The following is a 27,431-nucleotide window of genomic DNA, read 5'->3' on the forward strand; positions in this document are numbered from 1 at the left end:
TAATATTATGATTTTAAATTAACATGTGCAATAGAGATCCATTAAACAGTTAGGTTAAGACTGATGCAACTCTCTTGTTCCTTGTTCCACAGCGCCTCCACGTGTCTCATCTTCATTCCTACACTGGAAAGGGGAGTAAACGTTTTTTAATTTGATTTTTTCCATTTGAGACTGTGGAAACTTAAAAAGATAGGTCCGATGGCAAAACAATTTTGGATGAGATCATGAGCAAAATCAATTTAAAACCAAAAAGTTTCTTGCACTGATTCGGCTCTCCTATCACAAGGGGGCAGAGCCTACCTGGCAGAGAAGCTCAACATCGTCTCCATCATCATCATCATCATCATTTGTGCACGTCACACATACCACTGGGTCACTACTGTATGTGTCAGGATATTAAAATAACCAGCCTATGGCCCTCCCATTCAGCAGTGACAATGACTACTTTCATACTCTAAACTAATAAAATTTGATTAGGAGGCAATTAGATGAAGACTTACAAGCACATGCTTATTACATTTTTGTTCTTTTACATACCGGCCTCAAGGATAATTGGAAAGAGCTGAGGTGCATGTTTAAATTACGAGACATTAACCTGGCTTTATAAGATTTCATGGTTTTATTTCATTGGATAAACAATTCCTGGAAATCTGGTGGTCTCTGACTTCTGTATGGAGGATTCAAATCTGCTGTAAAGGTGCATGATTAATGGTCAGACGCGTACATGAACTGATGAAGCCTCTTGAGAGGTGAAACGTCTTCCGAGAGAAATAACCAAGTCCAGGTGCTTCTGACTGAAATTGCTTTGGGGGTGATTAATGTATTGTTTTTTCTTATATAAATATATATATTATACTGCTCCTCTGTTAAGCCCAAGGAGAACTTGACTTATTAGGCTGAGTAACACTTGTCAACGCTGCTATATCCAGGATGTCTTCCATTTTAGATCCACGCCCCTCATATTCTCACCGGTCACACCAAAGTCTTCCCACTGATTGACTGCTGAGAGCCCCCAGCTGAGCGGAGCTTTAGTTACAACGCTGATGAAACTAGATGTTTATTCTGGAAGAAAGGCCCCCCGCGTTTAAGGCCACCTGATTGGAGGTGATGATGTACGTGATGAACCAGCGGCTCCCGTGCTATGCTTGCTATTCTGTGGCCTCCAGAACCAGTAAAATGGGAATCACATTGAATATATATGATATTTGTTTGGCTTTGTTACTAAGTCAAAGTGTATTATGTAATAGAAAATGATAATAAAAAACAATAAGAGAAATAAAAAATACATACACAAAAACGTATAGAAGTAAGTTAAACTACATAAACGCATTACAAACAGAATATTTCACACAAACAATAAACAACTATGAGCAGCATTAGTAACATATACAACACATACATACTGTAACCATGCACGTTAAAGGGTGTGTGTCGAACGCTTTATATGTATTAATCTTTTTTTTTATTGCCAATGGGCGGATGTGCTGCTACACAACTTAAAAATTGAGACCTTCCCCGACTTTCTCGGTTACCGATAACAACCTGTGGACTGACTTCTGTGTAAAGGAGACTTTACTATTCGGCTGTGAAGCACTTCATGGATGGGCGCCCTGCCGATCTGACCTTTTAATTTCCTATACCCCGCCTGGGTCATTCAGGTCCACATCAGATCTGCCCCCTCTGCTGAGCTGTTCAAAGCACAGCTCACCTCTTTTCTTTGGCTTTTGAATGCACTTTGATTGCCACTACAAATGGGCCTTTTACAATGTTGTGGATTAATATTAAAGGTTTTTATTCATATAGCACACCTTAAAATTCAAGGAAATCTCAAGGTGCTTTGTTAGTTCATTGATCTTATGTCTGCCTGGGTACATGCATGATGTTGTTGTGTGCTGTTGACCTGTTTTTATTCTGTTTTTCCTATGTCTGTAAAGCAAGTTGGTCAGCTCATTTTGTTTGAATATGCTACAGAAACACATCTGACTTGACCAGCACTTGCTGACGTTTGAATGATGATGTGATCGCTTAGCTTGGAAATTCAGAAATACTAACGTAGCGTCTACTATGAAATACCACTATGAACTGAACTGAATGAAATGATTCAAATCAGCAATCTGATTTGTCATTTAAACCTCGAGTGCTACTATGCTGGAAGCCAAATAATAAAAGCCTTACAGCATTAGAAAGAGGGGAACGTTTGGCCCCCTGCTGCCACCACATCACCTACCTTGACCTTCCACCAGCCAACAGATCATTTGGATCTGTATTCTAGGACACGGGGCTTGGTACTATGGCTGCCAGAGCGCCACCACGACAGCTGCTCTTGCTTTGCAACAGACAGAATTAGTAAGATAAACGCAGGCAGAGACAGGGGGGCCCAGTTGTTGTTGTCCTGATAAGTGAGGTCAGGTGAGACTGCAGCACCCTTTTAGAGAATGGGACCATGAGAAAAACAACCGCAAATAACTTATAAGTTATTAGGCCTGGGAGTTCTCTTTGAAACAAATGTATTACTACTTAATTAGGCTCTATTTATATGGATATCCATATTATCCTCCACATTAGATGTCGTGTGCTTTCAGATGTCACTGTAACATCTAGAGCAAATACGATAAAAGTACTTAATAGTAATAGTATAAAAGTAATCCTGTTTGTGATGGTGTGTGTGTCGGTTTGAGTGGTTGTATACATAAAAGGCCAAAGGATGAAAGAGAAAAGAACAAACTTCAGCATCTAAATAAAGGGTCTGGTGACTGCTGGGGCTGAAACATCCCCACTAATCTCTGTAGGGATTTAGCCGTCTGGGAACACAACACCAGGCTAAATGACTGAAGATTTGCTGTGTCATATATAGACACATATCGCAGCTTTGGCACAGAGCAATGAAAGAGTGAAAACGAGCACAGGAGGCTTTTAATCATCGTCATAAATTTGAATGTCAGGGAACAAAGAAACCACACGGACCAGAACTTTGCACAGGAGAGAGGTGGAAAAAAAACAATATGTAGTTTTACTAATTTGAACTTTAGAACATCTTTTAACCAATGCACTGTACATTGTACTCTTACTCTATTTTAAACGGTCTGTGTTTTCGTGTTTGGGATGTCCCGTCTATTCTAATGCATGCTGGGAATTATGGGATAAGTAGGTATGCATGAGAGATGAATATATGCATGAATCAATGAGCAGGGTCCTCTTAAAGCAAATATCCCCTACTAGAGAACCAATTTATCTCTTATCATCTAAAGTATCTTCAGACAAGTTAACACACACACACACACACACACACACACACACACACACACACACACACACACACACACACACACACACACACACACACACACACACACACACACACACACACACACACACACACACACACACACACACACACACACACACACACAAAAACGTGTTTTTCATAGTTTGTCATTCATTCATGCATTCATCTTCAACCGCTTATCCCGGGGTCAGGGTCGCGGGGGGCTGGAGCCGATCCCAGCTGACAACGGGCGTGAGGCGGGGTACACCCTGGACAGGACGCCAGTCTATCACAGGACACATAGAGACGCACAGCGACAGACAACCATTCACACCTACGGGCAATTTTAGAGTCATCAATTAACCTACTGCTTTAAATTGTTTAAAAATAGTCAGATTCAAGTTTCAAATGAACCCGTTGCAGATTACTTTTAATGATATTCTGCGTTCAACACAAGCAAAGTAATCCCACTCATCTCTGTCTGGCTGCACAATGAATAACAGGACCTCCGACTATACCGCCCATCTATATGCGATAATAGCTCTGAATGTTTGACAGTCTAAAGATAAACCACTGACTAATACCTTAAGCATGGTTTCTAGCCTAATTTTACTTTTGCTTCTGCAGTCCTCATTTTGTGAGGCACCACAGTCAAGAGTTGTTGTTGTTGTTTTTCTTTAATTCTGCATATTTTGCTCATATTAACCACATGATCGTGTTCCTCATGATATAAAATACCCTGCACACAAAAAAAAATCACTAATCAAATGCTTGTAAACTATAATGTAATAACATTGTTGAAGCGATTTGAAGCAGAAGGTTGAGGCTAATTGAGGATGGAAGAATTAAATCTGCAGTCGGCCTCCCCCAGATCTCAGACTGTCCTGTCGACATTATAATTAGTACTTGATATAAAATAACAGACGATAACGTTATTCCAAAATAAGATAAACTGATCTTATATCGGAGGGAAACACACAATTTGCAATGAAAAAAAGCAAGTAACCAATAAAAAAGGCAGTAAAAATATAAAATAAAGTAAATGTAATTTAAGTGTAAGATAGCAAATAAATAAAATCATTATATGATATTCAGAGGACAGGACTAGTTTTTTGCTTGGATGCATTTAGATGGATTTTGTTAATGTTGGACAGAGCCAGGCTAGTTGCTGCCCCTGTTCCCCGTCTTTGTGCTATGTTATGCTAATAAGATGCAAATATTAAATGGACATATGTCTATATCTAACTCTCAGCAAGACAGCAAATTAAAGTATTAATATTCCTTTAATGTAGGTAATTGTAGTCTTCAATATCAAATCAAGGCAAAGGCGGTCACCCGTGCTAAGTTGCAAAGTGTATCTATTCCCACAGTGGGAGCCCAAAATGATTCTGTCTCTCTTCAGCAGCTCTAATCGCCCATTTGAGACCTTTATTATGGCGCTGCACGTTCTTCAAGTCAGTTTCTGGGATCCATTTCACCCAGTGGCAGGCAGTGCAGTGAAGTTCTTCCAGAGGATCATATTTGACGTTGGGTGACCCAAAGAAATTCCAGTCCAATTGGTTGCTGTGGTATTAACGATTAACGGTTCACCAGTGACGATGGGGTCCGCCTTGCTTGACCTTTCCACATGACTGTATTTGCAGCAGATGTAAGCACCGGGCTTTAGCGTCACTATGGCCTTGCAGTGCCCAGACAGCTGCACCTTTATCCTGTGGCTTCAGCAGCTGAGTTGGAGGCTTCTACCCAGAGCACGGAGAGGGGGAGGGAGGACTGTGTGCCAGCTGAAGACAAGCACGGAGCAAAGGCTGAGGGCTGGGAGCAACCACTGAGGGCATGCAAGTTCAGGGACCTATTTCAGATGCGCATCACACAGAGTGGCCATTGGGGTATTAATTAGGTCACATGCCTGAAATTAAGTGAACTCAAGTGGTTTAATGATTTTCAATGCCTGAGTTAAATGCTTAAGTATTACTGTGATCCGTCGCTGGCAATATAAAAGGAATATGGAGATGGACATATGTGATTGATATTGATTCCTGACTTTTACAAGGATATCCATCAATTTGTTTTTATATGTACATTGGATGCATGAAAGAAAAGAGTCCACATGTTCCATGTTGGGAATAATTGAATCAAATCTGTTTCCAGTCTTGTCCTCTGGATTAGCACATGCTCTATCTGACTGATGAACTGCCATCTGACTTCAATTTTGCGGATGAGTCCAAACAACACTGACTCCTTTGTCCCAGCTGCCTGTTTTTAAACTGGTCTGGGGTGACATTCACTGAAAATTCCTCCCCTTTGAGATTAAGGAACTATCTATTCATTTTTAAGAAAAGATTACATTATCTACATTTAAACAGAAATTGGAAAGTTCCTTTTGACAAGATTTTAATGTCAATTGGCATTTGTAGCACATTGCATAACATATTGTTTTGATATACAAACTGTTCTCCTGGCCACAGCTGCTTCAATAAGAGCAAACGGTAGTGCTTTGAGCTTTGCTAATGTTAGCATGATGATCATTATCTCAGTTTAGTGTGTTAGCATGTTAATATGTAGCCTAATATTGGTACTAAACAGTAGCCTAACAACACAGGCATACTGCGTAGGCTGTTATTTGAAATTAAGTTATTATATGACAAGTAAGAAGATGTAACCCTAACCTGTCTTTTAATCTAATCTTAACCCTTCTTTATCTAATGTTAGTTACCTGCTAGCTTAAATGTTGATGCTTGAAGAACAAGAAGAACTGATGACGAAAGTGAAGGGATCACCAGTGATCTTACAATTCATCTTGAGGGGAACACGAATGTGTGTATTACATTTCTCGACAATCAAATCAAGAGATTTTGAGATATTTCACTCAAAACCACAAATTAAACCACGCATTGAATCCTCTGGGGACTGTACAAAATGTCACTCCACCACCTGACACAACACATAACAATAACACAATATATATGTATATTCATTCATATAGAGGCAACACACACACACACACGCACGCACGCACGCACGCGCGCGCACGCACACACACACACACACACACACACACACACACACACACACACACACACACACACACACACACACACACACACACACACACACACACACACTTTGTGAAGCACCAATGTCTCTATGGCGGTCTATAAATAGAGCACTTGAATCTAGTGACGCATTTTCTCACTGGAGAGTGTCCAGAGACCACCAGGTCAGGATAACCTGTTTCAGACAGTGAGAGAGAAAGAACGAGGGAGAAAGAGACAGACAAAGAGACAGACAGAGAGAAAGAGGATGAGTTGGGATAAGGACAGAAAGACTTGGGCCGAGCTTGTGATTGATGAACGGGGGTGTAGCAGTGTGAACAAGAGAGTGTGGGGTTTCAAAAAATAGTGCTACAATTTTCTTAGAAACCATGTGGGTGTCTGTCATTACCAGGCCTGGATACTGTAACCGACACATTGGAGGTTTGGGATCTAATCCGTATTCCCGTGTGTGGAGAACTATAGAGAGGTAAAGACAGACGAGACACATGAGTAGGGACAAATCTCACAGGACAACAATCTTTGACGTTTGACCATTCGCCTCTTTTCCATCACGCATCAGCCGGCCATAGGATGTTTATGGCATTATGTAACAGCGTGTGTGTGTATGTGTATGTGTGTGTGTGTATGTGTATGTGTATGTGTATGTGTATGTGTATGTGTATGTGTGTGTGTGTGTATGTGTGTGTGTGTGTGTGTGTGTGGTGTGTGTGTGTGTGTGTGTATGTGTGTGTGTGTGTGTGTGTGTGTGTGTGTGTGTGTGTGTGTCTGTGTGTGTATGTGTATGTGTATGTGTATGTGTATGTGTGTGTGTGTGTGTGTGTGTGTGTGTGTGTGTGTGTGTGTGTGTGTGTGTGTGTGTGTGTGATAGTGATAGATATCTCTGATGTAAAGAAAACAGCAGCTGAGACCTTTCTTCAGGAAGAGAAGGGATAGGGAGGGATGATATGATGAGGCTGTTGTGAAGCCAAATGCAAATATTAGGAAGCTGAAATTTCAGCGAGTGAGTGAGCAAGTGAATCACCCAGTGAGTATGTGACAGAGTGAACAACTGAGTGACCTTAAAAGGCCACGCGGTCTCGCTGGTGACTGAATGAGTGAAAGGGGGCCTTGGGGTTATCTCTGTGAAGCGCCGCTGTATTTATAGATCAACTGCCCCTTTTGCTATCCACCCTCATTGGCCCCTCCCCCATTTCCAATTAGCCCCTGATGGGTGGAGTAATGCAATCAGGAGTTACTACAGCTCCCCCGGAGCCTCCGCTCTCAGTCTGCCCCAGACTCCGCACAGGCACACACTCCTCAGACAGGAAGGTAAGACCTAACTCTGTTCAACTGCTCCACTATCCATCCATTCGCTCGTCCATCTTTCCACCCATTCATCCTTTCACTGGTCTTCATCCACCATGTCTTCCATCCTCCGGGACACAGCTCCTCACTGTGCTCCCGTCTGCCTCCCGACCCACCTGCTCGTGTTCCCCCTCTTTCCACCTGTGCACAGCACCTCCACTATTTAACCACCTCTTCTTTCTCCCCACTGTCCGTCCTCATGTCTGTCCCAGAGACAGCCTGACTTCCTTTTTTTCATTAAATCATTTTATCATCTATCTCCAAAACAAATGCACAACCCCTGTTGACCCCTGTTGGCAGAGTTCATTTCCACCCTTCTTTCCTCCCCTCTAATCAAGCTCACACTTCCCTTCAGCAAAACTGTGTTGGTAAAGGTGTCAGTTTTTAGTGGCTTCCATTGTGACAAACTTTGGCGTGATGCAATTCAGGCTAAAATCTTCTAGTTACACTTTTCAGGTGCACAAAAAGTCCCTGTTAATAGAATACAACAACTATGGGATTTGAAATGTTCCTGAAAAGATCTCTACATATAAAGGAGTATGGTAATAGCCAGATGCTTGTAATTTTACAGTTGGTGGAAGGGTTCATGTTGAACTGCAAACTTTTATTTATAGTGCATGTGATTCAGGATTTAATAGGAACATTTTCAATTTATTTAAATTTCATTATATTATTATCTACTTACGAGGCTATTATTTGTACTTATTTAATTGACCAGGAATTCCTCCACAACTGTTGCTTTGGAAGAGTAGAAAAGTAATGAAAGCAAGCTGTTTAGAGGTCTGACTGTCACATTAAGTACTGGTTTATGGTTTGCATTTCTTTGGCTGGTTGGGTGGCTGCATAATGAGAACATCTGGAATCAGGGATAAAGAGCTGTAGATTGTAGGGTTTCAATTCACAAGACGATATAATTGGTTTTTCATCTTAATTAACAACTAAATCCTTGCAAAAACTGTAAAATAAGAGTATGTTTAAACAAAACAACCCAGTACTTGCACAGAGAGGTGGAGGAAAATTTCTGGCCACACAGTCACACCAGGTTAGGTTAAAACCTTGCCATTCAAATGGCCGTTGCTCCGTTTGACATGAAGCAAATTGTACTGAGAGACTCCCAGATGGGCAGCATCAAAGAGACCCCAGAATGTGGGAAACAAATGCATGGCATGGCTGAATAGCAGCAAGGTTTTATTTGTGGCAGTTGAGATTATCCTTTTTTATTTTTAGGAGTCAGATAAATCCTTATATAAGCTAGGCGAGTCATTGAGAGAGCAATAGACAATGAGGGAATGTGGGAGGGGTTGAGAATATCTCCAAGGAGAAAGGACGGGCAGATTATGCATCTCCATTCATTCATCTTCAACCGCTTGTCCCTATTGGGGTCACGGGGGACTGGAGGCGATCACAGCTGACATTGGGATATTATAACGTCTAAAATCACTCACAGATCTCACATTGGACCGCTGAGGTGGGAATTGATCACAAATAGATCAAAGGGAAGAAGCTCTGATAGTCCAAGCACAATAAAACTGCAAAAAAAAGAGTAGCTCAATAAGAAAAGTAATGACGTAAAAAAAAAAGCAGAAGAGACAGGAGAGAATGTATAAGGAGACAGGAAATTTGAGTTTCACACCTTTTTCTCTAGCCTTCTTCGATGCTCGAAGCTTTGTGGAGCACATAGTCACATAAATAGACAAACAAAAGCCCAGGTTGATATTAAACACTGTATGTACCAGATAACTACACATTTTGTTCTCGCTCATAAAGATGCACATACTGTACACTCAAATATATAGCCAATACTATCCTTGTCCACAGAGGATAGGGGTATAAAGGGCGCAGGTGGGATAACCAGAGGGCTTAACAGGCAGACTGCAAACAGCTGCAGATTGTGAGTAGCCATTATTACAAGTGCCATTCAAACCCACTTATAGACCCACACACTCACACATGCACGATGACAAGGGATACAGTGATCTGGTGCTGACAGCTGAAACGCGAGGCGATGGATGGGTCGGTGTAAAGCAGCATGGTGGCGTTGGTATGCAATAGGGGCAAAAGTTGACTGTCTCTAAGCAGGACTGATAGGGGTTATTTATATCCTCATCTGTCACCTTCTAGTTCTGACACCGAGAACAAAATGAAGGGCCGCTGAGAGATGAGAGAGAGATGAAAGGGAGGAAATACAATATGGAAAGAAAAAAACACTCAGGGATCTTAATACTGATATGTCCTGGAAAACATTTATTGTACCATCTCTAATTACTGTCTGCTGAGTGTCAGTGTCACTGCAAAGATGCATTTGAACTATTTAAAACTTAATGTTATGATGTAGAAAATCATCCAGATGAAGCTATTTCATATATTAACCGGACGTGGGACTCTACCTCAGCTTTTGAAGGAATACGTTCTTCTCACTTCATGTGTCTTTTCCCTTTCTCTCTCTCTCTCAGGTGAGTGACTCTAGGTCAAAATGACAGAGCGCTACGACTGCCACTACTGCAAGGAGTCCCTGTTTGGGAAGAAGTATGTTCTGAGGGAGGAGAATCCCTACTGTGTGAAATGCTACGAGAGCCTGTACTCCAACACCTGCGAGGAGTGCAAGAAGCCCATTGGCTGCAACACCAGGGTGAGAAATGTCACAAAATACATGCATATGAGCCCTAACGTGCTCTTTTTGTCCTGAACAGTAATCACATCACAGTCAGCCTGTCTAACCGTCCATATGATGCTCTTGCAGGATCTGTCGTACAAGGACCGTCACTGGCATGAGGAGTGTTTCATGTGCTTCCAGTGCAAACGCTCGCTGGTGGACAAGCCTTTCTCCACCAAAGATGAAAAGCTCCTCTGCACCGAGTGCTACTCCAATGAGTATTCCTCCAAGTGCCACGAGTGCAAAAAAACCATCATGCCAGGTAGGAACATGTTTAAGTCAGGTTGCCAGTTAGCGATGTCAAGGCAACATAAAGTAAAATCCAGTTTCTCAAATCTTTCATATGTGTCTTACACCATATACACAATAATTCAGAGTAATTATGTTTGGGCAGGTGTGTACAGCAGCCGCTTAGGGTGCGTCATCATGGTAACAACTGGGAACAATATCCAGTGTCTCCTTTAACCCGTCATGTACAGGAGAAATGAGCACGGGATACATGAACACAAGTGGCTAAAGTAGGAACTGCCTTTACAGCAGGAACAACAAATAGCAACGGAGGAAATTAACAACAACAACGTCCATTTTTAGGTTAAGTTTTTGAGTTCTGAAGCACTGCAGTAGTAAAAATACAGCACAAAGAGGCTATTGTTATGTCCAAATGAACATCACCAACACACATTGTCACAAGGAAGAACAGGAACTTATTCTTCAGTCTACATCACTCTTAAGTGAGGTTCTCATCAAGATGTTTCTATCTTTCTGTAAAGTTTATCATTGTCTTTATTCTAAATGTTCTTTAACGGCAGAGCGGTGATATTCTGTTTGCTGTGTGCTAATGTCAAACTCCAAAAGTAATGGGGATATTGGGTATTGATGCCTTGTTCATGTGTTTAAAAATCAAACATCTTTGCAAATAGAGCCATAGTAATAAACTGTGACTAGTCTAACTAAGTCTTTTACAAAATATATAATTATGTGTGCAGATACAGCACACCTCAATCATTAAACCATGAATAAATGTGCATGGTGCCACATGTATTATCGCATATTCTGATATCCTCTGAATTCATACTAAGACAACTATAATATGATACGAACATTTAAAACATTACTATTTCTGTAGATGTTACTGAACAATGACGAAGACACACACACACACACACACACACACACACACATGTTTTTCTATGAATTGCACTGACAATTTTAAATGTACAATAATTTCAGTGTCTATAGTTTGAATTTAAAACACATCTTTTTTCTTCCTCTAATTGCTGTTGTCTTACTATTCCTTCACTAACCACGTCCATTGCTTTGTGTTTCACTGAAGGCTCCAGGAAGATGGAGCACAAGGGGAACAGCTGGCACGAGACCTGCTTCACCTGCCAGAGATGCCAGCAGCCCATTGGCACCAAGAGCTTCATCCCCAAGGACAACCATAACTTCTGTGTGCCCTGCTATGAGAAGCAGTTTGCCATGCAGTGTGTGCACTGCAAGAAGGTAGGACACCCAATTGGAATTGATACATAATATAATACTCAATTATTCTCCCATCTTCACTCAAAGAACAATGATTACACCTGTATGTGCAACTAAAAAGTGTGACAGTATGACATCCTTGTTCCCTCTTAAGCCCATCACCACTGGTGGGGTGACCTACCGTGACCAGCCCTGGCACAAGGACTGCTTCCTGTGCACTAGCTGCAAACAGCAGCTGTCTGGCCAGAGGTTTACCTCTAGAGATGACTTTGCCTATTGTCTCAACTGCTTCTGCAACCTTTATGCCAAGAAGTGTGCCTCCTGTACCACCCCTATCAGCGGTAATCACAATTTATCAATGTGTTGGTCTCCCTGAATCTAAAAAGGGGATTGTTTTTTGAAATGTCTCACTGGTTTCGTCTTGTTCTTCACTTTCAGGCCTTGGAGGCAGCAAGTACATTTCATTCGAGGAGCGCCAGTGGCACAATGACTGCTTCAACTGTAAGAAGTGCTCCGTGTCCCTGGTTGGCCGTGGCTTCCTCACTGAACGTGATGATATCCTGTGCCCAGAGTGTGGCAAGGACATCTAATTCAGTCTGAAGGAGGACAGACACGTCTGATTGGATGGCCATGTTGTGACGGAGGATAGACAAAGATACAATAAATACTATCAGAGCACAGAGCGTAGCATCCATAGCATCTTCACACCCTAGCATAACTATGAATGTACATTGTTGAATGCCATGAAATACAAACTACTAACAGAGTCATTTGAATTTACATAGTGTATTTAAGTCTAATGTTAACTCTTTGAGACAAAGTTATCACTAATCAAATAACTGTTGGCATTAATGTAAAAACCTTTGCTTATAAAACAGCAAGATGTTTGCAGATAAACACTGGATGAAGCATTCTGAAATAAATCTGCAATGTTATTGTAGACTTTTCACTTTGAAGTGTAATTATAATTACTGCTTTGTGCATGGACTAGCTTGATGTTATATCAGTAGAGGTTTTGTGAATGAGTTCTGCAATTACCAATTAAATATATTAAAACTGTGTCTTTACTCTTATACAGTAATTGCTAACTGCAGCTGTGCATGAAATCACATGAATAAATGGAATATTGATACAAAAAAGCACAAAAGAGTCAATAAATTTCTATTGGCAACATTTGAGCAGAAAATGCACTCATATGTACAAAAGTTATTACAGACTGATGAGTGTAAGTAGCCTGGAAACCACACGATTCTGCTGAGCTCGTGTTTCATTTGCTCAGGCGGAGACGTCTGGGCCAGACTTCCAGCAGCTTGAGCAGCTCACAAATTCAGATCAAACTAAGAAAGTCAGATCCAATCAAGAATCTGTTGCTGTACTGTCTATTTACATAAAGTGTTTTCAGAAACATATTTTAGTTACAGTTTAGCTGTTTTATCAGGGAGTTTGGGACCTGACCACCATTGTTTTGCTGCTTCAATAAGGACCAAGCCATGCCCCAAGCTCCTGATTGGTTGTAGGTCTATCTACTTGTGTCAAGAGGTATTTTGGTCTGCACCGGTGATAACGTGCCTTGGAAAGTGAAAATGCAGACATAAGCATTTGCAAATTAGTCTGATGATGCCAGTAAAGGAGGAGGAATTTAGATCATTTTATATTCTTTACCACAACATTAAGTTTAAGACGTTTAAGAGTACATTACAGCTGAAGTTGATATGAAAAATACTTTTTTTCATATTTGCTGAAACTGTAACTATATCTTGACAGCACAATGATATAATCTGTGGAAAGCAAACATGTAGCTGCTGCCTTTCACCTGCTGCTCCCCGAGTTGTGGCTTAGTTTTAGTTTTTTATAGTCTATGGTTTTAGCTCGACTTGGTCACAAATGTTCTGGTTTTACAGCTACACTGTAACCAAATCTGGTTACTGAAAACACTTCATGCAAGAAATAAACAATACTGTAACAGAATCTTGATTCATATTTAGTTTTTCTATTATTATTATTATTACTATTACTAGTTCCACAGTTTGATCGGAGTTTCATGAGCCTGGTAAACAGCGCTGGGGGGAACATGTCCGTCTCATGTTGTCAGGATTTAGTGACTGTTTCAGCAAATATGACAAAAGGTATTTTTCATAGAAAGTTACTGACTTCAGGTTTAATATATATACCAGCATATCCGCCATAGTCAACAAGGCTGTTTATTTTTCTTCCGTAATTAAAATCAACAAAATGATTTATTTTAGAGACAATTTATTTAAAAAACTGTTGGTACAAACATGCCACTGGATTTGTCAATGGATTCAAAACGCTGTGTGAGTATCCTGTGTGTTTCTGATGAACTCTATATCCGTTTCAAAGACAGTAGCTGCAAAGTCCAAAATCAGGCAAAATTTAGAATAAATACTCTTTAAAAAGACAATATTCCCGTTTAAATCAATATTCCTTTCTTTTGATGATTAAAAGGACGATATTCAAATACATAATGCTATTTAGCAGTGGATTATGATCCAGTAGTGTAAGAAAATCACCGTGTTATATGCATCATATGTACAATACAAGACTACAATAATATTTTAAAACCCTGAACAACTTATGAAACAGCACAGGGGTTTAAAAAAAGCCAAACCTTTTCTTGAGAAGAAAAATGACACCTAGGACCAGTTCAAAACACACACACACACTTTCTAAAAAGCTAGGGTAAACGTAATGTCTGGTTTGTTTCCTTTAAAAGATACAGAGAAAAACAGAATTGTGTTTGCACTGCCTCAGAACGTGTTGACAATGTCTGACCATCAGTCACAATCTCAAATAGGGATGCACCGGTCTTATACTGACTCAATCGGGATCTGGAGCAGGTATTGTTGACAGTTTAACGCATTGTCCCGAATATAAGATGACGCTCCTTTTTTAAGAATCATTTTGGGAAAAAGGCCTTTTTGAAGACAAAATCCTGTTTAACAAAAAAAAAAAAAAAGAGTATTTTCTTTTGATCAAGTGTCCAATTTCAAACCCACCGTTCCAACGAGCAAAACAAAATGAGTCTTTCCTCTCAAACCTCTTCAGGAAACCATTAAACAAACAAAATGATCTGTCAGTTCCGAAATAACCTTTCTCCACAAAAAAACCCAAGTGATACCTCCTGGATCTAATAGATCAGCTACGTAAATCTCTGATGAGCCGCCCATGTTTCTTGGCTGCTTGACAGCTCTTAGACTCTGCTGCGTTAAACGCCATTATACTAAAATGGCCTCATATTGCCTCCTCAGTTGTCGGCCATGTTGGGTGATCTGAGCCACTTTTTTCAGGGCGATCGCCTTGTCTCTCCATGTTTCAGGCCTATAGAAGCACTAACTTGGCCCCCAAAATGTGACTCCCCTATTTCAGGCGGATTCCCAAGAATAATAACACTGTCTTATATTTGGGAGAATACAGTACATACACATTATATACTGGAATTTTAATTTCAGTTTATTTAAGTTTTGACCAATTTGCTGCTGCATTTACAAGGTTTGCACTTGAATCATAATTCTTGTTAATTTTTTTTACAAGTTGCTGATGCACCCTCTTTTTCAATAATAAATAGATAACAATGCAATAAATTTATATCTATGTATTTATTTAACAGCCATGACAGTGATTTTAGTATTGTTTTAAACCTGTGCGTGTGTGTCCCTCCTGTAGTGGGAACTACCACAAATGCAGTTTTGGAGTATTTTGCCAGGTGTTTGTCTTTCTGTCTGTGGACAGATTTCTTCACTGTGATAGCATCACAACAGTCTCATCTGCTTTCACTTAACTCAACAGAGGAGACCAAAATGAAGGCAGAGGTTAAATATGGGTATGGTGTGTGCAAGGGTGCCGGAAGTAAACTGGTAAGTGAGGATGCCTGATTTGGCATCGCAGCTGGTCCAGTTACATTTTGTTTCAGAAAGTTAGGAAAATAATGTTTGAGTCAAGCCGGATGTTTCCTTACACATAAAATAATGATCTCTTCCAGTCAGTGAGGCATACAGCTTATTAATTCAACACTGGTTAAGCCCAGGTATCGGCATCAGGACTGAAAAAGTCAGATCGGTGCATCCCTAACTTCAAAATATGAGAGTCTATAGCATTTGTTTCAAACTGAATCAGTCTATTAAAGTCATTTTACTACCAATTACAACATTTTGAACAAAACCCAGACAACTAAGTCCACCTTTAACCCTGGCAAAACAGTAGTGGAAGCCCTCTGACCAAAACCAGGTTGTGCACAGAAACACAAAATCAACAACCATAAATTCCATAAATGGCATTTCAAAAAACAAAAAAGTGTTACTTGTTCTGTCAAACAAAAAAGTGTTACTTGTTTTGTCCTCTTGAATGGCTCCATGGACTTGAGGAGAGTTGCTGATCTGCGATGGTAAGGGCACTTGAGGTTGAGGAAAGCAACAAGGAAGCTCATGACTTAAATAACAGGACGAACCTCGGAGCAACACCACATCTGGTCAGATCTCAGGACTGAACGAGAGCCGTGAGGTGGCTTTGACACGCAGGTAAAAGGGTTTTTTAACCCTTTTGTGCTGTAATTAGTGGGGCAATTGAAAGCACAGATACTGGGCACCAACATTTGGTGGGAAGAAAGTTGTTTGTCCTTCAGAGCCTGAGCTCCCATCAGGTCTGTGTGAACAGGGGTCAGAGGTCAGGGCCACGTCACATGCTGGATCCTTTTCTTCCCCTCTGGAGACTTCATTGCATCCTGTAGAGATGGAAGATGAAACTGTTAGAGACACTTATTTACTTTACATATTTTCTGGTATGATTGATTTATTAACAAATAAGTTGAGCATTTGTTTTTGTTACAGTGGGATCGTTTCAACCAACTGTAGCTGCCACCAGCCCTCGTTTCTGATTGGTTAATAAGCGGATCTGTGCATGTTTTGTTGTTAGCGGAAGCTCTGGAGCCTGAAAAGCACACTAGGTTTTAACTGTCGTCTGCTAAGACATTTTTCCATGTAAACACTTTGCTGATGTTTGTTTCTTTGCTAAAAACCCTTCAGTAAACTGTAAAAACGAAGAACGTGGATTATGTTTTATTGAAGCACGCGTAAACTATATGCTCGGACTCTGTAGTTTGAGTGGGCAGTAACAGGATATACTAGACGGAGCCACACTTACAGAAACAACAGCAGGTATTAGTGCTCAGACAAAAATACCAATATCAACAGATTATTGCATTATTGGTATTATAATAATTATCTATCACAAGTTTTCTGTTTTGCACAGAACATTCGAGGGGAAAAGACATCACAACAGTTTTCTCCCCACATGATTTGATGTCTGCAACAAGTCTTGAAAACTGAAAGAACATTGTGACCAATTTATGCTTTTCTTGATAAAAGTTTTGCTATTATATGGGTATGTTTTATCTCCTCATTATTATAGTTGTATTTCAAATATATTGCAAATCAAAGATTCATGTGTGTGAAAGTATTGTAAAAATAAAAAAAAGAAAGCAGCACAAAACAATAATTACGCACATTTCCTTGAATCGCACAACTGAGGTGACAGAACAAAAAGGTCCTACCGAACTGTTTTCCTCTTGTTTGAGGTTAGCTGTGTCAGTGCTGCAATTCATGGACGAGGAAGAGGAGGATGTGTTTCCAGAGAGCCTGCAGGTGGGTTTGGACAGGTTCGCAGCAGGAGGAGGTTTTAACCTGTCAGTGATTCCTGTTGACACGTTGGTTCTCTCTAGTTTCTTTACTTTCAGTGGGCCGGAGTGAGAGGAACTGCCGTCAAACACAATCAGAGGCCTTTTCCTGTTGTGGTCGTTACTGGAACTGGAAATTACCAAACAACAATGACAACAACAATCATAAACACTCACATGGATTAACGGTAAGGGATCTATTTTCGAGCAACGCTGCTCTGTAGCATAAAATAATAATTATTATCACTGTCATATTCTATCACTTTAGCTGTACTTGTTTCTACTATTCTACTATAACTGCCATAACATATAAGTCATATTCACATTACTATAGTTACTGTTACTTTTGTGGTTGTTTGCATCTCTAGGACTGTCTCTCTGTCTGTCTTTGTCGCTCTCTTTCCATCTGTCTGTCTTTTCTCTCTTTCTCTCTCCTTTTCTTCCTTCCCAACCGGTCAAGACAGATGTCCGTCCTCCACAGAGCTGGGTCTGTTTGACGTTCCTGCCTGTTATAGGGAAGGTTTTCGTTGCCACTGGGTGCACAAGATTGCCTCATGGGGGAATTGTTGGATCTATGTAAATCATAAATAAGTCAGAGTGTGGTCTTGACCTACTCTATATGTAAAGTGTCCTGAGATAACTTTTGTTATGATTTGATACTGTAAATAAAATAAAATTGCATTAAAATGGAAATAAAGTACAAGTACCTCAAAATTGTTCTTAAAGGTTGAATATGGAGAATGAGCAGAACACTGCCCTCTGGTGTCTCAAGGTCGTAGTTGCAACAATAAAATATAATTAATAGCAGTCAGGTTGTCATGTTGGTCAGACCCGGTCCAGTAGCCTCCAGGAGACCGGAGTCTGTTTGAGTCTGTTTGAACCCATTCCCTCCAACAAATCACACCACAAAAACAAGTGTTGCAGAGGAGTTTAACTGACAGTTACTGTTAGCCATTACCGTTAGCTGTTACAGTTAAGTAAACATTAAAGTTAGCTTACTGATCAAAGAGAAACGTAGCCATTTCGGCACATTGAGTGAATGCTTGGCCTATATTGACTCTAGTTTTTGCCCGTCTCCGGTCACTCAGCTGCTGGGACAAATAAGCAGCCAGTGCCAGCCGACAGTAGCTGCGCCTAACAACAGACAACCCTGGCAACCCACAATGCCACAGCCAATGACTGGTACAATATAGCTTTTAATGAAGATTCTACATATTCAACCTTTAAGTTCAGCCCTTGAGTAAATGTACTTTGGTCACTTTACACCACTGTCCAACCGAGATGTAATAGTTCATGTAGTACAAGTATTCAGTAGCATAACACAGAAAGCATAAGTATCTAAACCTGATAAAGTAAATATACTTAGTTACTGCCCATAAGACACAATGAGGTCCACCTGAGAGCCTCCAGTGTAGGAGGCGCTACCTGTCTGACCTGTGCCCGGCCGGTGTCCGCCTCCCTCGGGTCTTCTCCATCCTCTTCCCCCAGCGGCTGTCGGGTAAAGTCCTCTGCGGCCGCGGGATGACATGCTGGAGGTAAAGCTCCGTGAGCCGGTCCCGACTCTCACAGCCTCTGGTACAGACACGTTTCTGGTTCAGACAGGAGACACAACATTCACACATTAACCAACCGCTGCTGATGACACATAATGGACCGTTAGCCGGCTCGCTAACAATATGATATTTTTATCTAAACCCCCGCGTTAAATGTTTCTTTCAACGTTTCTCTCTCAACTTTAACTCACCTCATTTAAGATGAGCTGCATAAACTCCAGAGACAACAGCTCAGGGTGCAGTAAAAGACCCACATCAAAGGTACAGGAGGTCTTTCCATCTTCACCCGTGGAAGCCGCCATGTTGGATGCTCGTCGTTTCCCGGGATGCACCGCGCCACAACAACACGGCATGACGTCATCACCTCTCAGTCAGAAACCACCCAGAACATAATGCTCTTTAATTTTGTTATCCTATAAACAAAACTCTTCATTCACTAACAAAAAAATGCTAAACTTCTACCTAAATTTGCTCCTTTTCTCCTGGATATAAAATATTTATTAAAAGCTTTTTCTTTTTTTTTTTTAAATAGTACACCCACGTGTATTTCAAAACAAAAGCCTAGATTATCCAAGTAATGTTACATTAAATGATTTGCTGTTATATTTAACATTACAAGTTAAATACAGTGCTCTCATGCTTCTTAGGCGGGTAAAGCAATTAAAAATGTAGCTCCGGGGCGGGTGGCTCAGTGGTTTGAGCAGTCTATAATTATAATCCAATGATATATTATTCTGAAACAGGCAATTATGCATCAGTACTTTTGCTTTTTTCCACTTAAAGTACATTTTGACGCTGATGCTTTTGTACTTTTACTTAAATGACATTTTTAATGCAGGACTTTTACAGAGTATTTCTACAGTGTGGTATCATACTTTGTACTCCACTACGTTTGTCTGATAACTTTAGTTAATTTGCTGATTCTACTGTATTTTTATTATAATTATTATTATTATTAATAATTATTATTATTATTACCCAGCAGTATACAAAGTAATTAAAATTGGTATCACTTTTAGCAGCTGCAACATGTAAAGAGGCTGAAGGTCCTCGAGGCATTTCCTGTCTGTCCTAAATAATAAAGGTTTGGAAAACTGCCAAAAAATAATATGTAGGTTTGTGTGTGTTTTAATTGTTATTTTTAATGTGTTATATGAAAACATACCTTAATCTAATGAGTCTGTTGGCTAGTTTAATTGCACTGCCTCATATTTTATAAGATCATATTTGTAACAAGGGCTCTTAAAAAAGTCTAAACTTTTCATTCTGTCAGAAAAACAGCTGTTTTGTGACAGCGAAGTTTCCAGCTGATCCAAGAGGGTTTTTAACATGCCAGGTTGATGTTTTCTATAATATATATATATATATATATATATATATATATATATATATATATATATATATATATATATATATAAGAGGTACTTCAGTTTGTAAATTATCAGTCACATGTTAATCTTAATCATGTCCTGTCCGTGGTTAAAAACAGATCACATGCTGATTCAGTCATTGGTCGTATCTGGTGGGTTGATCATTGAGATAAGTATCTCATTAAGATTAATATCCCTAATGTTATTAATTTAAGAAGTTTTGTGATATTAGAGTCATGCTTCAGCAGTTTAAGGATTTTACGTCCACCAAACAAGAAGAATTTTCTGTCAACAAGGGCCCGAAAGCAGTGTTGTATTAAACATAACAACAATACACAGGCTGGCTGCAAAACAACTTTGATCCACGTTATTCTCATTGTAAGGATTTATATTCAGCACTAGGTCTAATTTGTCTTTACAGTCCTGGAATAATGTGTTTCTCAGCTGCATATCAATGTAACTCAAATACTGCAGCCTCTGAAGAGTTATTGTCACAGGCTCAGATCAGAGAGTTAGTGAGTTAAGGACTAATTCAGTTAGGACAGTAACGTGATGTAGAAGCAAGCATGTGATTTAAATTAAGAGGGAGAGTTTGTGCGTTGGTGTTACGTAGGGCCTAAATTTACATTTTATAGTGTTCGCCATGGCTCTGACTTTTGCGTAAATGTAATGTTTATGTGTGTCTATAATGGATGTAAAACACTTATTTTTTTATCTCACACATTAAAGAATTAACATATTCTGAGACGGGGGGAAAATTAGCAGCTAAGTGAAAAACATTACAGACATATTTCATATTAGACATTAACTGAGTAGCTTGTTTTCTGCAGAAAGGTTTAGAGAAGCGTTCACATCCAGGTGATAAAAGGTGCGAGACAGAAGAAGGTGTAAAATATGGAAAATAGTCCCCAGTAGATGATACTCACAAGAACATTTAATTACCACCAAGTGACGTTTTGAGCATCAGGCTCTTCTTTAGACATTTTGAGCTCAGGCGTCACTTTGTGGTAATACTACTACTACTACTTTTTTCTCTCTATAGTTCAGGAGTTAATAATTGTCAGTCTAAAACAAAAAATAATTCAATTAGATGGCTTATAACTTTGTTGGATCCTGTGAGTTTCAGGTCCAAACCTTTCAAACATAAGGCAGTAGCTCAGTCCATAGGTGACTTGGCTGGGAACAGTAGGGTTGCTGGTTCAAGTCCCTGTGTGGACCATGTATGGAGCGTGGACTGGTGGCTGGAGAGGCGCCAGTTCATCTCCTGGGCACTGCCGAGGTGCTGTTGAGCAAGGCACCGAACCCCCAAATGTTCGTGGCGCCGGTCATTGGCAGCCCCCTCGCTCTAACATCTCTCCTTAATTGCATGTATAGGTCCTGTCTGTCCATGTGTGTGTATTTCGGGCCTGTGTGAGTAACATGATTAATAATAAGAGTGAAAAAATGTAATTTCCCCGTTGCTGGATAAATAAAGTTCTTCTTCTTCTTCTTTCAGAGCGTGATTAGTGATTAATCGATTAGTTGATGGACAGAAAAGGTATTTTTTTGATAATCCATTAATCGTTTCAGTCATTTTTCAAGCAAAATTTCCAAACATTATAAATTTCACACCTTTCGAATGATGACGATTTGCTGCTTTTCTTTGTCATTTGTGAATGTGAATCTAATACATTTGACTGTCCATCTTTAGAGGAGATTGCACTTTTGCACTGTCAGAGCTTCAAGAGAGTGAAATACTAATCCAAATCACACCAGGCAACAAAACCTCTTAAAGGATTATTATTACACACACATATAGAGCTCTATAAATCATTATAAACCACCAACACCATGCCTCTTTTTCACGTCAGCGTGTTTTCCTGAGACCACACGTCTCATCAAAGCCCACTGCTTCTCTTCAAAAGATTGTGGAGTTCAGTGACCTGGTTCATGTGGATCATCACCGACATCCCTGATCTGTTCCGCAATTCAAATTAAATCAAACAATTAAGTCTGATAATGAGGCTGAGAATTTAGCAGAAAATTGAATTTTCGATGACAGTACCATCTTCCTGCTTCGTGCTGTACAGCAATAAAACCTCTATTAAAGATTAAAGGTGGTCTTGCAGCTTTATAGCATTTATACAGTCATCTAAAAATGGATGCATGAATAGTGAATCAAAATACTGAGTATGTTGTCGTCAGTGAGGTAGATATACATCCACTCACAGTGAAAAGATGTCTTCAGTACCCCAGCAACCTATTGTTATTATGTATATTATAAAAGAGGCTGTTTTTCATTGTACCACTCAGCAGTCTCTCGGTCAATGCAAACTCTTTTAAAAGTGTATTTATTTACCTGGTTTTGTTATTCATGAAAAGATAATACATTCAAGTAAACACTCAGTAACTTACACACTTCTTTGTTGACACACTCATGGTTTTAAATAACAGCTTCAACTCGTATGGTCCTAATTCTGCACAGATTTCTTCTTTTTTTAAAGGAAGCTTACACACTTTCCACTGAGAACATCACTAAACATTAATACCTTGTATGATTTTTTTTTGTGAAACTCATCACATAACTGACAGTAGAAAATATCACCACTGGGCTACTATGCTCAAGGCCTGAAGATTGAGTCTATAGTGTGAAGAAACAGAAAGTCATTGACAAAGAAGGATATAAACTTGTTTCCATGGCAGTAGGTTTCAGATATAAACTGGTATATCTTAAAACTGAAAGCATCAGACGCAATAAGGTCCATTCAGTAGCTGTTCTGGCGCTTTCCATTGTTTCACATGACCTTCCTGCAGATGTTCAAGTTCTCTTTTCTCTGAGCACTAAAATAAAATGGCATTGAAAGTTCATTCTTGTGTGAGATCCTTTTTCTTTGAAGTTGAACTTTATTCGCCTCTGATTGCTTATTTTGAGGAGTTAAAGACAGTTCATGCCAGTGTTAACACTTGCTGGTTTGTGCATCTGCACACACGGGTCCTCCTCGTTTCACACGGCTGACTGAGTCTCGCTGCACACGTAAATGTTGCTGGGCCTGACTCTCCTGCGGCTCCTGCCCGGCACTTTGGGACACAGTCTGCAGCTCTTGGGAATGAACTCCTGACAGGCCTCCCTGAATTTTCTGATCCTCCAGCAGTAGATGACGGGGTTGAAGACCGTCTTCAGGTAGCTGAGCCACAGAGCTCCTATGCTGATAGGGTAGAAGACCGAGCTGTAGTAGAACTGCCGGCTGAACACGGCCAGCAAGCTGACCACTGTGTGCGGCAACCAGCACACGGAGAAGCCAACGAAGAGGATGAGGATAGTAGTGAAGGCTCGGGTCTTGAAGCTCATGTCCACCTTGATCTGAGGGGGGCGTTGCAGCCCAGTCAGTCTCATTTTGCTGACTTGGTTGAGGGCTGGCAGGCAGGAATGCTCACTGGTGTGGTTGTGGATGCGCAGGGTGTTGCGGCGCACTGTGTTGAGGATGCACATGTAAGAGTACAGCATGACAGCAAATGGTACAAAGAATACTGCTACTGCCAACAGCACAGTGTATCCGCGGTCTGCCAAAGAGTCACTGTATCCCAGCACACACTGCGGTGCCCAGGCACCTCCGATGCCCGCCGCACCTGTCCTCCACCCGACTACGGACGGCAGAGACACACACAGGCTCAGCAACCATGAACCTGCGATCAACAGTTTAGCTCTGTGTGGGGTCAACTTGTCCTGCCGCTGCACAATAATGAGGAAACGGTCCACACTGATAATGAGGAGTATGGACACCCCTTCTAGGACGAACAGCCAGTACAACATGATGGACGCTCGGCAGAACCCGCTTCCAAAGCTCCAGTCGGCGGTGGCCACAGTGACCGCAGTGAAGGGCATGCAGAGCAGAGAGAGCATAATGTCCGAAAATGCCAACGTGGCGAGGAGGAGATTGATAGCAGAACGCATGGCAGGTTTCTGGTAAACAATCAGACACACAATTGCGTTGCCAAGGAAACCAATAGTAATCATAAAGATCATTATGGCTGCCAGGGTCACACGCAGAGTGACGGAGATTAGAGGAGTCGCAGCTTCTGATGGGACACTTTCAGCTGCTTCCTCTACATTGTCCGGCCCCATGAACCCGCACTCCTCCAGCAGGCTTTCGTTGCAAAAAGCCATAGCAGCTTTTTTCAAGGGATGTCAGCCCAAAAGAAGGTACATGTTTGATTAATGTTGTGGGATACGCACGGTGTCCTCCAGCGGGTGGTTTTCCATCTGAGAAAGAAAGAGTATTGACAAATGTGAAGCAGAACAAATTGTACCTGCATACAAACTTTTATACTCTTATACTGACAAGGTGTGCTTTCTATGATTTTAATGGATGTCTATGATGCATTACATTAAAAAGATTGTTCAGATTTTTTGAATGGGAGTTGTATGAGGTACATAGTCAGTGTTTTACCTACAGTAGATGGTGGTCGGTACACCCCCAGTCTGAAGAAGCAGACAGGAGTCCCGAAGCTACACAACTGAAGCAGCCATCTTAAAAAGCCCCACCTAAAAGAATATACATCAGTTTAATTGTATTTATATATATTCACTGTATATTCACAGCATGTGTTCATCCACCAGACTACATTAACAAAGAGTAATTTAACCCTGCAGAACACGGGAGATGCTGGTCTACCTCTGCATTTATTGATGTTTATTTGTGTTATTTTGTAAGGTTGGTGTTTTAAAATAGTTAGGAACTATACATTTACAAACAAACAAACTTATCAAGGCAGCAGTAGACCAGCAACTCTGTGTGCTGTGAGGTAAATTTACTGTTTTTGTCAATGGAGTCTGGTGGCTTTGAAGAGAGCAAAGATAACAGTTTCAGTTCCTCCTTCTGTTTCTCCAAAAAGGTGGCATGGCGACTGCCATCATACACTGATAAGAACCTCGAGCAGCCCCACTTTAAAAAATCTTAACTATCCCTTTAACGTGCTGTCTGTCTCTAAGAAAGCGTCTGTAAACACGGTGAGTGTCTCATTACATAGTCAGAGGAGATCAGCTGCTCTGTGATCTATTACTCAGTGATAATTGTAATTTTGAAACAGCGAGAGGAGGAATGACGTCTCCGTGATGCTGAAGGAGTTACAGAAAGCCATTGGACTGCACAGAAACACCACACTGATAGATTTAGTCCTACGGGACAGACTTGTGCAGCTCACCGGCTTGAATGAGGTTGATGATTAACATCTGCATCGACTCACACGGGTGCGTATACAAACATTCACACCTCCAACCCCCCGCGTAATGCTTCACACACGAATAGACATAAACACATTTACACGCAACACAAGCATAGTGCACACACCTGTATAGCCTGTCTTCCTTAGACTTAGCAGAGGATCACTCCCGGATAATGTTCAGACTCTGATGCAACCTTGATAAAAACAGAGAGGCGTCCTCAGGACACACACACGACACGTCTGCTGTTTCCTTCTCCTGCTCCTGATGGTGGGACAGTGTCGACGATGTCATTGTGGCCTTCAGGTCTCAGATGTGGTTCTCCCAGGTGGACTGACTCTTAACACGGAGACAAGAAGACCAGTTAAAAAGGGCATGATCTTCATGTTTGAGTCCTTGTGAACTTGTGGTAAAATATAATCATCAATGGCTGTTTTCTATTCAGGTGAACAAAACCAGGACCCTGAAATAAGGTTATAATAGTTTATAATGTGTTTATTTTGGTTTCAGTTTTTCAGAAAGGTTTAGTTTTATTTCATTCATTCATTCATCTTCAACCGCTTGTCCCTGTCAGGGTCGCGGAGGGCTGGAGCCGATCTCAGCTGACAGCGGGCGTGAGGCGGGGTACACCCTGGACAGGACGCCACTCTATCACAGGGCACATAGAGACGCACAGAGACAGACAACCATTCACACTTACGGGCAATTTAGAGTCATCAATTAACCTAACACGTGCATGTCTTTGGACTGTGGGAGGAAACCGGAGTACCCGGAGGAAACCCACGCAGACACGGGGAGAACATGCAAACTCCACACAGAAGGGCCCCAGTCGGTTTAGTTTTAGTTTTTATATATTTAGTTTTACAGTAGTTATTTTGTAAGGGCTATGTATAATGTCTCACTAGTACATACACAGTCCATGCGGTATAGGAATGTTTAATTTTCACACTACTTAGGTGTCTGATGTGAAGGTGTCTGATCAATATACGTGCTATATTCTATTATATTATATCATAGTTAAAAAAATATGACTAAAATGATTTATTTTTATTTTATTATAGTTTCAGATTAGTTCTTCTTGAAGGTTTAAATATTTATTCATTTAGTTTCACTTTACTAAATATTTTTCACTGCTAATTTTCATTTTCTACTATAACAACCCTGCCCTGATACTGTAGCAGCTAAACAGAAGTCTGCCATCATTCATTTTATTATTTATATCGGTGCTTTTCATACTGTGACAAGTCAAAATGTCTCCTGTGAATAAGCCCTGTGGTTTCAGTGACTTTTCATTTTACCACTGAAATGTTATTAGTCAAAATAAAAACATATATCACTGTGAAAAAGCAAACAAATGCAATTTAACCAATAATTTGACCACTTTTATCTGAATGTGATGGTTCAATGGTCCCTCCAGTGACTGTAGCTACATTCTTGCACGAAAAAAAAAATCCTTCATCGGCCACTGCATACTGTTACTGGTTGTTGCCAAGGCAACAAGGTCACCAGTTCCATGGTAACAAGACGTCTGTACTCTCATCCTCTATGACAAAATATTTTCTGTTTCACAGGTTTTGCAATTGAGGATTTTTAACGAATTGAGAATTAAATTTAGACTATAAAAGGATATTTTTCTTTAAACATAAATCAAAGACGCCTCACTGTCAGATACTTTATGTCTGCATTTAGGTCTCGTCTCATGTCGTTATCTTTTAGTGTAATCAATAAAGCTTGGCATTTATTACAGGGCAGATGTAGGAAGTAAATCAGCTTGTTGGGGGGAGAAATAGAACAAAGGCACGTAGCATGTAGCTCACATGAC

General features: G+C 40.5%; 3 protein-coding genes across 4 annotated transcripts; 1 reads left to right on the forward strand and 2 right to left on the reverse strand.

The window, feature by feature from the left end:
• The first annotated feature begins 7,580 nt into the window (after nucleotides 1-7,580).
• fhl2a (four and a half LIM domains 2a) lies at nucleotides 7,581-12,910 on the forward strand. Its single transcript, XM_083920999.1, has 6 exons — nucleotides 7,581-7,626; nucleotides 10,116-10,291; nucleotides 10,403-10,577; nucleotides 11,649-11,818; nucleotides 11,952-12,138; nucleotides 12,236-12,910. Exons 2-6 carry the CDS (start codon nucleotides 10,136-10,138, stop codon nucleotides 12,385-12,387), a joined length of 840 nt encoding a protein of 279 aa, XP_083777125.1. The 5' UTR covers nucleotides 7,581-7,626; nucleotides 10,116-10,135; the 3' UTR covers nucleotides 12,388-12,910.
• A 3,362-nt stretch (nucleotides 12,911-16,272) lies between these two features.
• On the reverse strand, nucleotides 16,273-19,342 carry cUnh2orf49 (chromosome Un C2orf49 homolog). 2 transcript variants are annotated; one of them, XM_083921875.1, is made up of 4 exons: nucleotides 19,231-19,342; nucleotides 18,921-19,075; nucleotides 17,364-17,616; nucleotides 16,273-16,535 (listed from the first exon to the last, which is right to left on the reverse strand). In XM_083921875.1, exons 1-4 carry the CDS (start codon nucleotides 19,339-19,341, stop codon nucleotides 16,479-16,481), a joined length of 576 nt encoding a protein of 191 aa, XP_083778001.1. In that variant the 5' UTR covers nucleotide 19,342; the 3' UTR covers nucleotides 16,273-16,478. The 2 variants fall into 2 exon arrangements, with proteins under 2 accessions (XP_083778001.1, XP_083778000.1); XM_083921874.1 differs by having other exon boundaries at nucleotides 18,912-19,075.
• Nucleotides 19,343-23,392: 4,050 nt separating this feature from the next.
• gpr45 (G protein-coupled receptor 45) lies at nucleotides 23,393-24,553 on the reverse strand (the record flags this gene model as incomplete). Its single annotated transcript, XM_083921406.1, has 1 exon — nucleotides 23,393-24,553. One exon carries the CDS (start codon nucleotides 24,551-24,553, stop codon nucleotides 23,393-23,395), a length of 1,161 nt encoding a protein of 386 aa, XP_083777532.1.
• Nucleotides 24,554-27,431: the final 2,878 nt, after the last annotated feature.

This window comes from Echiichthys vipera, assembly GCF_963691815.1.
Source record: "Echiichthys vipera genome assembly, chromosome: 10".
NCBI classification, from domain to species: Eukaryota; Metazoa; Chordata; class Actinopteri; order Perciformes; family Trachinidae; genus Echiichthys; species Echiichthys vipera.

Coding starts and splice junctions, on each gene's coding strand:
- fhl2a (XM_083920999.1), top strand. CDS start 10,136: ATGACAGAGCGCTACGACTGCCACTACTGCAAGGAGTCCCTGTTTGGG. Junction 10,292..10,402: donor CCATTGGCTGCAACACCAGG/GTGAGAAATGTC, acceptor ATGCTCTTGCAG/GATCTGTCGTACAAGGACCG. Junction 12,139..12,235: donor CTGTACCACCCCTATCAGCG/GTAATCACAATT, acceptor CTTCACTTTCAG/GCCTTGGAGGCAGCAAGTAC.
- cUnh2orf49 (XM_083921874.1), bottom strand. CDS start 19,341: ATGGCGGCTTCCACGGGTGAAGATGGAAAGACCTCCTGTACCTTTGAT. Junction 17,617..18,911: donor GCCGGGCACAGGTCAGACAG/GTAGCGCCTCCT, acceptor GGTAATTTCCAG/TTCCAGTAACGACCACAACA. Junction 16,536..17,363: donor AACAAGAGGAAAACAGTTCG/GTAGGACCTTTT, acceptor CCATCTCTACAG/GATGCAATGAAGTCTCCAGA.